We start from the raw sequence: 14977 nt of genomic DNA, 5'->3' as shown, positions 1-14977 counted from the left end.
CTGACGCCAGGCTCAGTCCCATGACCCTGAGATCATGACCTGAGCCGAAAACAAGTCAGACATTTAACTGGCTGAGGGACCGAGGTGCCCCTGGAAAATTCAGATTTAAATTAGCTACAGCTTAATGGGCTAAACAGTATTTTCCCTTTCAGAAGACACATTTTAAAATAAGCAGCTTTTTCTTTTGTATACTTCCGTCCCTTGCCCATTTGTTTTTTTCAATACCAAATACCCATCCACAATGTTTGCTCTATGAAAATTAAAAGAGAGTCTGATGATTTTACATTTCATCTAGTTTCCGAAGTGAGGTCCTATGTGAATTAATTTGCCTTATTCATGTTAGGGAGTGGCCAAATCCTGTGCTGCTGAAGCAACCAGAAGAAAGCAATTTGAATTTGCCTGTTTGGGATCCTCGGGTATGTGACTTATTATTGAAATTAAACCTTTTAGGAAAAGGACAATTCTCTAAACTGTAATCTAAAAATAATTCTTATTCCTGCTCATCTTCCTTTGTATAGCTATAGTTCTTTCCTTCTACCTGCTGTTTTTTGGTGCAGATGATTTGTATCTCAAATTCTGATCCAAATGTTATGTCATTAAAAATCACCCATATAAGAATAGATGAATGGGTGTATCAACCAAAATGTCATAATCCACTGTTAAAAACTGTCTTATAAGTAATTAGTTACTACTAATAAAGTGCTGAAGTATATAAAAGATTTACTTTGCAGTGTAATTTAGAGCAGACTCGTGGTTCTAAGCTAGCATAACTCTCACCCTGCATTTTAATTTGCTTTTAGAGTGAGTGCTTATTCCTCTGAGTTACCTATGGGAAGTTACCCGTTGAGCAGATGCAGAAAGAGGATTAAGAACCATTGGATTAATAATGCTTTTTGCAGCTATGATACTGTATTTTCTTGGTTCTAAAAGACCATTGTTTATAAGATGCACCATCAGTTTAACAGCTTTTCAGAGGAAAAAGAAACTTCTACAGAGTTGCCTTTGAATATCAGACATATCTGACTTCAGAAATAAGTGTAGCTGGGGAGAGAAAATGTACTTCTTAGAATTGAGGAAATGTAGTATTAAATTTATATTTCATATTCTTCAGACTTTTGGGGAAATGAAGTGAGGACAACTGAAATAGGAGAATAGATCAATTATTCTGCTTCTAATTTCACAGGTAAATCCATCAGATAGGTATCATCTCATGCCCATAATCACCCCTGCCTACCCACAGCAGAATTCTACGTATAATGTGTCCACCTCAACTCGAACAGTAATGGTAGAAGAATTTAAACAAGGTAAACCTGTTGGTCCTTTCCCACGAATTTTTGATTTACAACAGTTTAAAGTGCAGTTATGCCTGTTATTTCTAAAAATTCTTTCAAATATGTATGTATTCTTTCAGTAATTGGTTTTCCAAAATATAATATTAAGTCCAAAATGGAGCCAGCCCAATCTGTTTGAAATTGATTTTTGTGTTCTGAGAAATAAATTTACTTTTTTTTTTTACTCAAGAGTTTGGTAGGGTTAGAGGTTTGGGGGTAGAGTGATACAGGAGCTTTAACAAAATAGCCAGTTTTCAAAATCAGTCTCTCTCTTGTTTTTAATTTAGGTCTTGCAGTCACAGATGAAATCCTTCAAGGGAAATCAGACTGGTCCAAACTACTTGAGCCACCAAATTTTTTTCAAAAGTATAGGTATTTGGAAATTTTGCATTTTGTGTGTGTGTGTGTTTAAAGAAGAATGTTAAACTTACAAAGTTAATATATTATGGGTGACTGTTGTCACTTATATTTCAAGTGAGGTAGAGAATAGCTTAGCAGAAATCCTAAATGATGAGTTTGTGTATTCTAGTAGTATCTAACCCGGTATTAGTGGTTTTTGTTTTTAGTGAATTGTTTTTAATTGTAGGGTCTAGAATTTTGTGAAAAATCAGAGCATGTTCTAATTTTCATAAGCTGTGTGCCTGCATTGGTTCTTTTGTTCAGTAGGAGAAAGAAAGAAAAAGTAATGTTGGAAAAGCAGACCCTAACAGTGTTTCTGGCTTTTTCCCCCCCCCCACCCCCGATTGTTGCTAAAAATTCTTCATAGACATTATATAGTATTGACTGCCAGTGCATCAACAGAAGAAAACCATCTAGAGTGGTAAGAATGATATTCAAGTTGCATACTTCCTCTGTGGTGATAAGATTTTTATGATGCTTTGCCACTTATAAAACATTTTGGTGACTGTTGTACATGACATCAGTGTTTGGTGTACATGACATCATGTGTTTGGTGACTGTTGTACATGACATCAGTGTTTGGTGTACATGACATCATGTGTTTGGTGACTGTTGTACAGTGCATCAGTGTTTAAGAAGTGCTGTCAAATTAATGGTTCAGATTTAGAAGTAACATAAAATAAGGGTATATGTATATTCTTTGCCTTTTGCCACCTCTCAGATTTACGCAAAATTGTGAGGCATTTTGAATGATTCTGATACCTAGCCTCTTACAGGATTTTCCATCCTTGCCATCATGTTTCCCCATCAAAACTAGAAGGAAAAGACATTTTTTATATTCTTTTAATTTAGGAGATTAGTGGCATAAAAGCTTCTGTCAGCAGATAAGAGAGGCCTTTTTGGTCAAGGAGCAGTGCATTCTTTATTGTAAATCCAAATTCATTCCCTCTGCCTCCAGTGTACTGATGTCCCTAACTCTATCAGGCAGGAGCTATTAGGCCACCAGAAATGGTTGTGCTTTTTTCAGGTCTGACCTCTGGAAAGGGAAAACACGATACTGTCTTATTTTCACTTCCAAAGTTTAGTGCTTATTATTTTATTGATAATTAAAGAGACACTGAAAAAATCCTGTCACTAAAACAAAATATTTCGTTTGTAGGGGCACCTGGGTGGCTTAGTTGGTTAAGCATCTGACTCTTGGTTTTGGCTCAGGTCATGATCTCAGAGTCCTGGGATCAAGCCCCTCATTGGGTGGGCTCCACGCTCAGTGTGGAGTCTGCTTATTCCCTCTCCCTCTGCTTCTCCCCCACTCACACATGGGCGCTCTCACTCTCTCGCTCTCAATAAATAAATAAAATCTGGGGCACCTGGGTGGCTCAGTCGTTAAGCGTCTGCCTTCGGCTCAGGTCATGATCCCAGGGTCCTGGGATCGAGCCCCGCATCGGGCTCCCTGCTTGGCGGGAAGCCTGCTTCTCCCTCTCCCACTCCCCCTGCTTGTGTTCCCTCTCTCGCTGTGTCTCTCTCTGTCAAATAAATAAATAAAATCTTTTAAAAAAATAAAAATAAATAAATAAATAAATAAATAAAATCTTTAAAAAAAAAAAAGAATATTTCATTTGTCTAGATTGGAAATTGGGAAACTATGGTCTGGGCCAAATCTAGTTTGCCACATGTTTTTAAAAATAAAGTTTTATTGAGGGGGTACCTGGCTGGCTCAGTCCAACAAGCATGTGACTCTTGATCTTGGGGTTGTGAGTTTGAGCCCCACATTAGGTATAGAGATTACTAAAAAAATTAACTTTAAAAAATTTTTAAGTGAAAGTTTTCTTGAAATACAGTCATGCTCACTCATTTATATATTGTCTGGCCTCTTTCCAGCTATATGGCAGAGTTGAATAGTTGCAACAGAAACTGGCCCACAAAGCCTAAAATATTTACTGTCTGGCCCTTGATAGAAAAAGTTTGCCAACTTCTCACTTAGATAACACTGAGCAGTAACTCGGTGTTCCATATATGTGCTGTTGAAGCACATACAATTATAATGTGTAAGCGTTTTCAAGTGTTTGAATGATGTAAAAATGTCCTTGTAGTTATTCTTTCTAATTCATGAAATCATTGTAAGTTAATATAATAGCTGACAGTAGTTACATTTCTTAGATAGAAAACAGAGTTGCAGAAACCTGATGAAACTTTCATGTTTTAGTAGTATCTGATCTGAATTTACTGAAACTTTTTTAAATGCAATATCTAGTACCAATATATGAAAATATGAGCATGTTTATTATGAATTAGGTGCTAGATATTAGTGCTTTTTTTCCCCCACGTTATTTAAACATCTTAGCCTTAGCGTATAGACATAAGATTTGAAAATGAAAGAACCACATTAACCAACAGATTTTGTTCATGCTCAGATCATGACTATTTTACGATCTTAACAGGCAGGATAGTTTAGATCAGGAATTCACTAAATAGAGCAGTTCTTTTAAATGAGGGGAAGGGGGAAACACAGAAATTGACTAACTTGTCATTTACTTAAATGGTATTTCAAACAGTCACTAATATATTTGACTAAATATTTTAAATGAACATGTAAGGCATCATAGCTAATGTGCTTTTTGGGTTACTTAGATGTAGTTTCCAAATATAATATGGAAAAATTTTGTTCACTGTTCTATTTCAGGGTTGGATTAGTAGAATCTAAAATTCGTGTGCTTGTTGGAAACTTGGAACGAAATGAATTTATTACTCTTGCCCATGTAAATCCCCAATCATTCCCAGGAAATAAGGAACATCATAAAGAGTAAGTTAATTATTGTTTAATATTATATTTCTTAAATAATGTTATTTGACAGTATGCATTGTTTAAGATTATTTGAGCATGAGTGGTCATGCATTAAAACTAGTACATACTGTGTTGGTAGCCCACAGAGCCCAGCAGAAACTCCATCACAAAATTTAGAGCATCTTTAGATTTTTAGTAGGTTGTTTACAAAGCCATTTAATCCTCTTTGTAACAACACATGATAACTGATCAGTGCTCTTGTTGTCAGTTTTAAGAATTTAGCCAAACCATTGCAGTTTGTATTTATGCTTCCATAGAGGCCAAGTTTGAATTACCAAATAACATCTAAAATTGTAAAAAAAAATTAATGGAAACTTAAAATTTTTATTTTATAGCAACAATTACGTATCAATGTGGTTCCTTGGAATAATTTTTCGGAGAGTAGAAAATGCAGAAAGTGTTAACATAGACTTGACCTATGATATACAGTCGTTTACTGATACAGGTAAGACTTCATCATCATGGAGCCGTGGTTCTCAACCTCAGCTGTAACATGGTATCATCTGCCATGGATCTGGCTGGCTCTATTTTTCAGTTGGTTAAATGAATATGGTACATTCATATTATGAAAACCTATGCTGCTATTTAAAAAAGTAAAGGCATGGTGAAACCATCTCTAAGACATTAAGTGGGGGGAAAGTTGCAGAACAGTATGTATAGTGCACTACCATTTCTATAAATAAGTAAAAAAAATACATATATATGTGTGCATGTTTGCTTATAAATACATTCTTTGGAAGGCTATATAGTTTTAAAAAAAGAAGCAGGCAGAACTGGTTGCTTTTAGGTCAAGGAACCAGGTGTGTCTAGGGGATGGGGTGAGGAGACTTCACTCAGTGCCCTTGTAGTGTTTGAGCTTTGTACCAAATGATGGTATTATTTATTTTAAAATAGACGAATAAAGAAACTTATACAGGTGATTTTTATTTTCATCGTGCACAGATAGGAGCACAATCATAAAGATGACTTGACTCTTAATTTTTTAACATGTACTAACAGTACAGCTTGCTGATTATATTTCAGAATCAATGAAAGAGTGTCTTTCACATCTAGCTCCCTAATGACACCTCTCTGGAATATCTTAATGTATCTGTTATAAATTTGGAGTTGTCTTAATCTGGAATAGTGTATATTTATACTATTAATATTTTTGGCTTGGCTCATCTGAGTTTTCTAAATTCTTCTAAACTAGCTTTCACATTTATCATGAAAATGCAGATTCCTGTACATCACGTCAGCACCAGTGAATCCCCCACTCTGGGAGAGGAGCCAGAGAATCTGCAAGTTGAACAAGTACTCCTGGTGATGCTTCTATAAGCAATCTGGAATGAAAACATAAATTTTTCCATTCTAATTTGGGCTCATTTTTCCAAAAGCAGGAGGTTGGGAAGCTCTATTACAGATTTATAGAATATTTTTCTCTAGATAAAGATACTGAGACCCCCAAGAGATTAGATAATTTATCACATGTCACAGTAGTTACTGTGCAAAAGAAGCCTCTTACCTGTGTCTTCAGTAAGCTTGTAATCTAATTTGGTATTCACAGTTGAACATACATTAAATAATTTGTGTGTTAATAAAACTGACTTTCTTACAAGATGTGAAAAGCACTAGAAGGGACTCTAGGGCTGTGTGTATTTTAATCTCAGCAAGTTGTTCGGGGCTGTTGTGCATCATTTCCCCACCTGTACAGTAAGGATGTATTTCTAGATAGTTCCTAACGGTCTGACATTCTCTGATTAGTGTAGTAAAAGAAGCTTCGTGGAGAAGAGCGCAAATTGTATCTTGGATATTTAGTATAAGGATTAGCTTAGACTTGGGTAAGTAATTAGGAGAAAGATTGCCTTTTGGGAAAATAACAGAAAACAGGATTTGGAAAAAACTTTTTTCATGCATTTATTTTGTTAATGAGATTGAATTATTGGAAAATCTTAGAAGTTGGACATGAGAAAACTAGTTGGTACTTTTTTTTTTTTTTAAGATTTTATTTCTCTGGAGAGAGAGCGAGCTTGCATGCATATGCACACTAGCAGGGAGGGGGCAGGGAGAGAGAATCTTAACCAGGCTCCACACCTGACAACGGGCTTGATCTCATGACCCTGCGATCATGACCCGAGCTGAAACCAAGAGTCGGATGCTTAACCAACTGAGCCATCCATCCAGGCACCCCTAAATGGTACTTAAATAGGATTGTGACAGGGTGAAAATGTTTGAGAAATAGTTGTTCTATAAGCAGGGTTGGTATGTGTGTTTGTGAGATTATGGGGAGATACCAAATATATGCATTTTAGAGAAAGAAAACAGACCTCTCAGTTCAGGAAGAAGTTGCCCATTTAACATATTAACATTGTTACAGTGTACAGACAGGCAAATAATATAAACATGCTAAAGGAAGGAATGAAAATTGAAGCAACTCATGTTAAAAAAAAGCAACTTCATCACTACCTTCCAGCAGAGATTCTTCAAAAGAAGAAAAAGGTGAGTTTATAATCTTAACTCTCCAGTGTATGGTTCCACTCAGACACAGGATGCTGGGACCAGATTTGCACTTTTCACAGCTCCCAAACCTATTGAGTAAAAAGGAAAGAAAGATACAATTCAATCTAGAACTAAAATCTCCCCTTAATCATTAACCACAAAATACATTTTATGTACTTGAGAATTGAAACCAGTAATTATTTTCATTTGCTTTTTGAAATCCTAACTGCTTTCCCTCTCTTTCAGCAAAGTCTTTCTGATGTTAGTCGAAGTTCAAGTGGACCACAGTCCAAAAGATCATCTCTAGATAGCAATTGTTTGGATAGCTCCAGGGACACTGATAATGGAACACCTTTTAATTCCCCAGTGTCTACAAACAAACCTTCCAAGCCGGACATTCCTCCTTCAGGAGAAATAGAAAGGTCTGTATTTCAGAATTTTCTTTTCATTCTTCAGTTTGGGGATGATGTAAACTTTTCTGTACCTTAGCTTAATTGTTAATATATTTTATTTTACCAGTTGCTAGTCATTTGAAATACTTGACAATTTGTTCTAATCCTGTGGGACATGGGATAGGCTTATGAAGATGTAGGACTAGATCAGTACACAGAAATGCACAGGCTTTCTCTTTTCTCAGTTTTTACTCGGTCCTCTGCTTTTCTTCCCGTTTTCTCTTCCTTCAGTGAAATGTTAAAGTAGGAGTACTTGAAAGAAATAATCCTGAATGTTGAGTGTTTTTAAATAAGTAACAGAGATTACTCATGATAATTCAAAACTTTTAATAGGAATAATGCTGAGCCTGCTGCTGTCATTGTGGAAAAGCCACTGAGTGTCCCACCAGCACAAGGACTATCTATCCCAGTCATTGGTGCAAGTAGGTATCTGCACTTTTGTTAGTAATGATTTTACTACGTATACATTTAATTACTAGAATTTTTCTTTCCTTTTCAGAAGTTGATTCTGCAGTGAAAGCTGTATCACCCCCAGCTGTGTGCACCATTCCTACTGTAGTAGGACGAAATGTCATTCCTAGAATCCCAACACCCCACAACCCTGCCCAGGGACAACCACATCTTAATGGAATGTCAGCTAAGAATGTTACACACAAGAGATCCCATTCCCCATCCGTAGATGGGTCTTCTAAGAGGTTGAAAGACATAGAAAAGGTAAAGTTACAACCTTAGTGGTAATTCTGTAGTTGTTTGTTTTTTTTTTTTTTAAGTTAAACTAGCACTAAAGAAATACACAATTCTCCATAGCTATCTTAGTGCTCCTTTAGGATTTGACTAAAAAGAAAATTTGCCCAAACCCTGAAGGAATAATACTGATTGTTCATCCTCATTCAAATCGGTAATAGATCTGAAAACTTAAATGATTGGTCTAAGTTTCCCCTTGACTTACAGAAGTCATTATTGGTAACTAATCATATTTATTATGTGTTACAATGTTGATGTCTTCTGCCTCCAGTAGGTGGTGGTAAGACTACTTCGTTATCATCTGAATTGATTTAACCATAAAAGATCACTCCAATTGTAGAAGTTAATGGTGGCAGCTGAATTTAGTCTAAATTCATTTCCCTCACCAACCCATGTTTGCAATAGTTTTGATGAAAGCCTTATCACTAGTTTCTAAGCTTGTATAGATTGTATGGTTTTTATAGGTAATAATAGCAATTCATTTTAATGTTTATATTCTAGTTTATTCGACTTGAATCAACGTTTAAGGAATCACGTGCTCCTGAAGACAGAAAAAGAAAAGCAATGGTAAATATATTAATAGTGTGCCTCAAAATATTGCTTTCAAAGAGCCATGTATCAGGAAAAGTACTATATTTGAAAGTGGATCAGATTAGATAGGTCTGTGAAGTTTGGGTTGTGTTTTATTTTGTGTAGAAATAAGCGTACAAAGGAAGGAAAGTTTTCATTTGTATATAATTCTGTTTTTAGGATGCCATTGGAGGAGAATGTATGCCTATTCCAACTATTGATACATCACGCAAAAAGGTAACAAAGTCTTATTCATAGGTGATTTACAGGTACAAAAAGCTTAAGATCCTTGCACTGAGTGGAAGAACAGGATGATAAGATTTTGTTCCTGTCCTCAAAGACCAGCAGTACAGTTGGGAGTTGGGGTAGAAATAGCAGTGTCTGGTCATTAAATATATGTACTTCAGAAGGGAGGAAAAGAGGAAGTAGTTTAAGACTTCACTACTTATTCAGATTATGTTCAGCCTTTGTTTATTTTTAAAGAAGTTTAGTGCTCAGCACAGTAATTTCTTACCAACACTTGATAGTCTATTTTTGTTGTACACCACTGCTTACTATCAAAACTTAGGCTTGGTACTTATTAATATTTTGGAAGAGCCAAATGTATCAGTATTCAAAGTACCTTTAAAACATGAGCTAAAGAGCCCCTAAATCTCAATTTAAAAATTTATTTTTCAAAGAATTACCACTGAAACTAATAATATGTTATTATTAAGCATGGTAAGTTAATAAGCAGGTGCCCAAAAATCAGCCTTGTGTATATATATCAGAGACAGCCCTTCTCTGAGAGTTTACATGGCTTGTTTTCACGCCCTGTTAAAGAATAAAGTACTTGTCACAATCAGTTGTCACCCTGCCAGGTTCCTTCCAATGTACTGGCCATTTTAAAAACAAATAGAAAGTATCATACTTTCTTTTAGTTGTAGAAGTCATAAAATTCCTTTTAACATAAAGAGTGGTTTACAAAAAATATGGGTGTATAACTATAGATGATAATGGAAGAAAAAAGTTTGATATGGGTATTAAGTACGAAAGCATGAAATGACATGCCTGGGTCTGGCTTTAAAATATTTCAAGTATAAAGGGCAAGGATATAAACCTCACAAATGTAGCAAAATTTTAATAATGTCTTGGTTGTGGCACTGAAGTCTTCATTGTCCTATTCTCCACTTCTATGTATGTCTGAAATTTTTCATGTGTTTTGAATGGCCATGGGTTAGGATACAGGTTTAGCTAAGGTAACACGGGAGGGGAATTAACTCCGCACACTGCTTCCATCACACAGCTGTCTGTAGTTTAGAGCTCAGCATTTGCCTTCATTATATTGTCCTCTTTAGTATCCTCAGAAACCCTCATCTAGACACCCCTGAATTTCACCATCACTGAAAAAACCTGGTCTGGGTACAAAGTCAGTTTTCCTGAAAAAAGTATCTCACAAGTGGGGTTTACAGTGTTCATTTCCATGAATGTATTACAGAAACTAAATGGATATCCAGTTTTCCTCTGTAACACACCCATTTTTCACTTTGGCACCCCAAGAGTTTCCTGCTTAGTGACCCTGCTCTTCCTGCTCCTTTTTACCATTGCCTGACTTTGAGGAGGACTATGTTGTTTTGCATTTCTCAATCCAGAAGTGGCGAGTAATTTAACAAAGTCCTTTTTCCTATACATACACTTTCCCCACTTGGACCCTTTCCCTGTACCTCTGCTTTTCACCTCCAACTGTATAAAAAAGTCCCCAGAAGGAGGAAATGTCTGTGAACATTGGAAGAAAATATCTAACACATGTGAGTGTTTAAGAGCTTAAGGGATTTGGAGGAAAACTCAGTTTGTGACTGATTTCTAGTTGGGACTTGATAATATATATTTGCTTTTCCTTCTTTGTTTCTACTCCTTTCTAATAGAGACTACCCAGTAAAGAACTACCAGATTCATCATCTCCAGTTCCAGCAAATAACATCCGAGTCATCAAAAATTCCATTCGACTGACCCTTAATCGGTAAAAGCAGTGCCTCCTTACTTAAGTGAATATGCAATCATTTAGTGGCGTAGATGCAGCCACTCTTTAAAATAGAAGTGGCTGTCGTACGTAAAGTAAGGTGAAAGTTTCAGTCATCGGACTAACGACCTTGAAGTGGTTTTTGAACTCTCACACTTTGACCTGCAGATGCCGTAGCATTCTCTCATTGATTGCTACATACACTTCTGTGAGGATCACCTGCTATCAAATTGTCATCTACAGTATTATGGCTTTGCGTTGGAGGTTTTACTGCCTTAACTTTCGATGCTTGTTTCTCTGTTGTGGGAACCAGTTCTTGGCTCTTTGGACACGGATAAAACAAGTCCTGAACTTTTTTTTTTTTTTAAGTCTTATGTTATAATCATTGTATAGAACTGAAAAAGTTGAAAACACACAAAAAAATTGTCTTGTAATTTTTCAGATGTTAACACATTTACTTTAGCATTGAAGCCACTTTGTGAAACCTGAGATAAATGAATGTGAGGTATCTTTTCTGCTTTCCTCATTTGTGTAGATGTACTTATTGTCTATTCTGTTGATTTAAATTATTTTTTTCCAGAATGGCACATGGAATATTTAAATTTTTATTTTTTTGTGCCTTTCTGTCCAAATGTTGCATAGTTACCAGGGAGGATTAGTCCAGTGATTACATAAGAGTTGGGCACCATAAATTCTCTATATTTTGCCTCCCATGGAGGCCTTTGAAATGCATCTTTATTAAGAATCAAAATATAACCAAGATACTGAAAGTCAGTATATGAATGGTGAAATTGTTACATATCCTAGCTCATGCCATTCTTGTTAGTTGACTGGTATTTTTTACTGAGGAGCAATTCATTCCAGCACCAACAATAAGATACCTTGAAGTATGGCAAACTTGTATTTTTGAGGTGTAAAATTAACTTGGCATGGTAGTTCTTGGCCATTACTTACCCCACAACTTCAAACAGTTTCTTCATGGACTAGGCATGCAGAAATAAGCAGTGGATTTTACTGAAACCTAAAGGCATTTTTGAATGACATTGTTACCAACCATTAATTGGCTCAGGACCTTTGTAACTTTTATTTAACTATATGAGTTGTCTTTTTTTACACTGCTTTTTTCAATGCATTTCTTAATATTTTTTAAGTTTCATGAACGCATGCTCAGTTTATTAAAATCCATAACCATGTAATTCTTCTTGTAATATGTTGATTCAGTGTTTTGTAAATGAAGTCGTATGTATTTTCAGAGTATTTTTGTATGTACTGTAAGATACCATCTTTTCAAAGAGAAAACTTTAAAACCTTTACTGTCTCTCTTTAGTCTAATTTTTTAAATGTGGATTATGCTTGAATTATTCTTAAAATGAAAATGTATAGATTGGACAGCCAGGAATGCTAGTATTTATTACCTTCTTCAGCTTTTCACTCGGCAGTTTAGTAGGTTCTGGTAGGAAAAACACAAAAGGGTACATTTGAATAGTGCAGGGAAAATACTTGGTTGTATATGTTATAGGACTCGTGGGACTCATTTAGCCTAAGGAGTAATAGTCCATACTCTCTTGCAAGCCCCTTACCACTGAGTTGAAATGCTTGGAATTGTGATTGTCAGAGAGCAGTATCCTTCACCCACGCCTGTTCCCTGATCCCTAGGTTTCTGAAATGGAAATTCTAGCATTTAACTCTTACAAAGGAAAACTTAGAAGAGCAAGGAAAAAGTAATGATTGTTCAATTATTCACTTTTTACATAGCAAAAGACAAGAATGAAATCCTATAAACCAAGTTGTAGCTCAGTTGGAAAGCTCTTTTAGCTCTTCCTTTATTCAGCTATTCCAAGACTTGTTCTATACTCTTCGAGCAAAAGTAAATGATTATGAAAGGACTAAATAACTGTCACCTGACTTCAGACTTTGAAAAATTCTTGATTTGAGTAAATTTTATATATGTGATATGTTTGCATTTCTGTGTTTAATAACCTATTTTCCCCTTCGATTATCAGTCTTCAGGGTCTCTTTAAGAATTCTCATGTTTACCCTCCTTTTTAAACAGATTCTTTGGAGTGACTAGTGGAGTTTTTAATAAAAGAAAGCCACAGGCTTAACCCTGTACCCCAGTATAGTCATTTTCTCTTGTTTTAAAGGTCCCTTCAGCATGGGGTTGAGACCTAGCCAAATGGTTCAGTGTTAGACACCTCGAGGATCTCATTCTTCAACCTGTTTGGTAACTGGGGAGTTGATGAGATGCTTTTGAGATGGCGGGTTTGATCAGAAATGAAGTGTTTCCTATCCTAAACAGTAGGTAGAACTTTCAGTACATTTTGTGACTGTAGGAGGAGAGCTCCATTGTATTGGTTCCAAGTAAGTAAAAGGGGAAGTTATGGTCTGAGATTGTATGTTATATTCAGAGGCACTAGATAAATGAAATGTGACTTCGAGTTTGAAACTATACTAGAAATATATTTTATAAAGTCAAATAACCTCCAATATGTAGACATATGTTCATTTTCATAAGGGTATTAAATTTTAATCTCAGTGTTCAGGACTGGCTCTGAAGAATAGTGTATATCAAAGGAAAATAACTGCTAGCTTAAATCTGAGGGGCTTAACTCATTTGAGGGGGTACATGGCTTAAAACCTTGTAAAAATTAGGGCAGCAGAATGAATTTTAAGACTATTGGTGCTTACAATGGGTGTCTTAAGGCAACAATCTTGACTACAAGAGTCAGTACTTGACTACAGTAGCAATAAAGTGAAGATGGACAGTGTCCACATGGGCTGACCTTATTCTGTGTTCCTCAGCTTTGAAGTAGGAATTCCTAACTTGGGGATCATGGGCCTTTGGGAGGAATCCTTTGCAAATGTATATAAGAAATTCTTATTTATATGCATTTTTCGGGGGAGAGGGGATTCATAAATCTCATCAGCTTTTCAAAGTGATTCATGACCCTTTTTTAAAGAAAGGGGGTGATGGGGCATTGATAGGAACCACAGTTTTGCAAGATTGAATAATCCCAGACTCCCGAGGTTTTTTCCGTAAGATTTTTCTGTGGTACATTTCTAAAAATGTACTATGGCTCTAACTAGTAAAGTGGGTTGTTGGACGATTCTGGAACACCAAATTTCTCTCTTGAGTTTCTTTATATATTGCAGATGAACCTTAATCAGTATTTAAAAAAATATTTACTATCGAATTTATAAATGTCCTCATGTTTACTTAGATTCATTAACAGGGTCAAACTTTAACAAATTTCAACCTAAGACTGATCAGAGTAGATAGCTTAGAATGGTCATTAGAATCATTAAGGATCCTAATCCTTTGATTTCAGTAGCATTAAAGTTCTCTCTTGTTCCTTCATGTTTGTGGTTCAGAGCAGAACAGACTGAACAGACCAATAAATAGAACTTTAGTTTTAAAAAATAATTATGTGTGTGTGTTTAAATAACTACCTATTAAATCTCCCAGAGCTTAGAATTTAGGTCATGATGATAGTGGTAAGTAGTACAGATGATGGAAGAAAACAGGTCTCAATAAATTCCTTTGGATTTCTTGAAAGAATTGTACAAGATCAGATCCTTCCCAAATTCCCCATTTTTTCTGGATTTTTCTGGTAAAATTTTATATTTGAAGTTAGTTGAACAGAAGATTATCATCGGACTTGCTACAGTTTTTAAGCTACTGCTGCATTTTAGCAAAGACTTACGTAATTACCTTATAAAGTACTTAGGAGATCTTTGAGGTACATGGTGCTACATCACTCCACAGTATTATGTAAAATGAATGCTGCAGCTGCTGTTCCTTTCTAGATAGCTGTTTGTGTAGTTCATACTAATATTTCCTGCCTTTTATTTGGATTGTCTTCTTTCTTAGTTGTACACACAAGCCTCGCTTGTCTGGAATAAGTAATCAAATAAACTTGCTTTGCTAAATAGGTGTTGATGATTGATATTATTGGGGAGTAACTCAAGATACCTTAGTTATTTCTCAAACTGACAGCCAATTTGGTCATTTACCACCCAGACTCTTTCTAGCAGATAATGGTACCCAGTATCTGCTGAATGTGAAAGCAAAGCTCATACTCAATTTGTATCACCAACATTAAACATTGGCAAGCAGTAGCACATGGTGGCATCTGCCTCGAGTACTGGGGGCAAAATCTGT

The 14977-nt window shown here is 35.8% G+C and overlaps 1 protein-coding gene and 1 long non-coding RNA gene across 5 annotated transcripts in view; one reads left to right on the top strand and one right to left on the bottom strand.

The window, feature by feature from the left end:
* Window positions 1-12768, top strand: part of PAPOLG (poly(A) polymerase gamma) — a 31077-nt gene extending 18309 nt beyond the window's left edge. The window contains exons 10-22 of one of the 3 annotated variants that reach the window (XM_036077009.2): window positions 344-416; window positions 1184-1304; window positions 1619-1703; window positions 2098-2151; window positions 4411-4530; window positions 4908-5017; window positions 6929-7050; window positions 7297-7472; window positions 7836-7924; window positions 8002-8216; window positions 8748-8813; window positions 8997-9053; window positions 10721-12768. In XM_036077009.2, the coding sequence (XP_035932902.1) occupies window positions 344-416; window positions 1184-1304; window positions 1619-1703; window positions 2098-2151; window positions 4411-4530; window positions 4908-5017; window positions 6929-7050; window positions 7297-7472; window positions 7836-7924; window positions 8002-8216; window positions 8748-8813; window positions 8997-9053; window positions 10721-10819 (1387 nt within the window). In that variant the 3' untranslated portion in view covers window positions 10820-12768. Of the gene's footprint in view, window positions 1-343; window positions 417-1183; window positions 1305-1618; window positions 1704-2097; window positions 2152-4410; window positions 4531-4907; window positions 5018-5790; window positions 5900-6928; window positions 7051-7296; window positions 7473-7835; window positions 7925-8001; window positions 8217-8747; window positions 8814-8996; window positions 9054-10720 lie in introns of those variants that run through there. The other 2 variants (XM_036077010.2, XM_078056524.1) reach the window with 2 other exon arrangements.
* LOC144379228 (uncharacterized) overlaps window positions 6886-14977 on the bottom strand; it is a 42581-nt gene continuing 34489 nt past the window's right edge. For both annotated transcript variants that reach the window (XR_013441783.1, XR_013441784.1), the window contains 2 exons: window positions 12231-12265; window positions 6886-7139 (listed from right to left, as the gene is read on the bottom strand). This is a non-coding gene — a long non-coding RNA (uncharacterized LOC144379228). The remainder of the gene's footprint in view (window positions 7140-12230; window positions 12266-14977) is intronic.

Source organism: Halichoerus grypus, chromosome 10 (assembly GCF_964656455.1).
Source record: "Halichoerus grypus chromosome 10, mHalGry1.hap1.1, whole genome shotgun sequence".
NCBI lineage: Eukaryota > Metazoa > Chordata > Mammalia > Carnivora > Phocidae > Halichoerus > Halichoerus grypus.
This window is presented reverse-complemented; position numbering and strand designations above follow the sequence as displayed.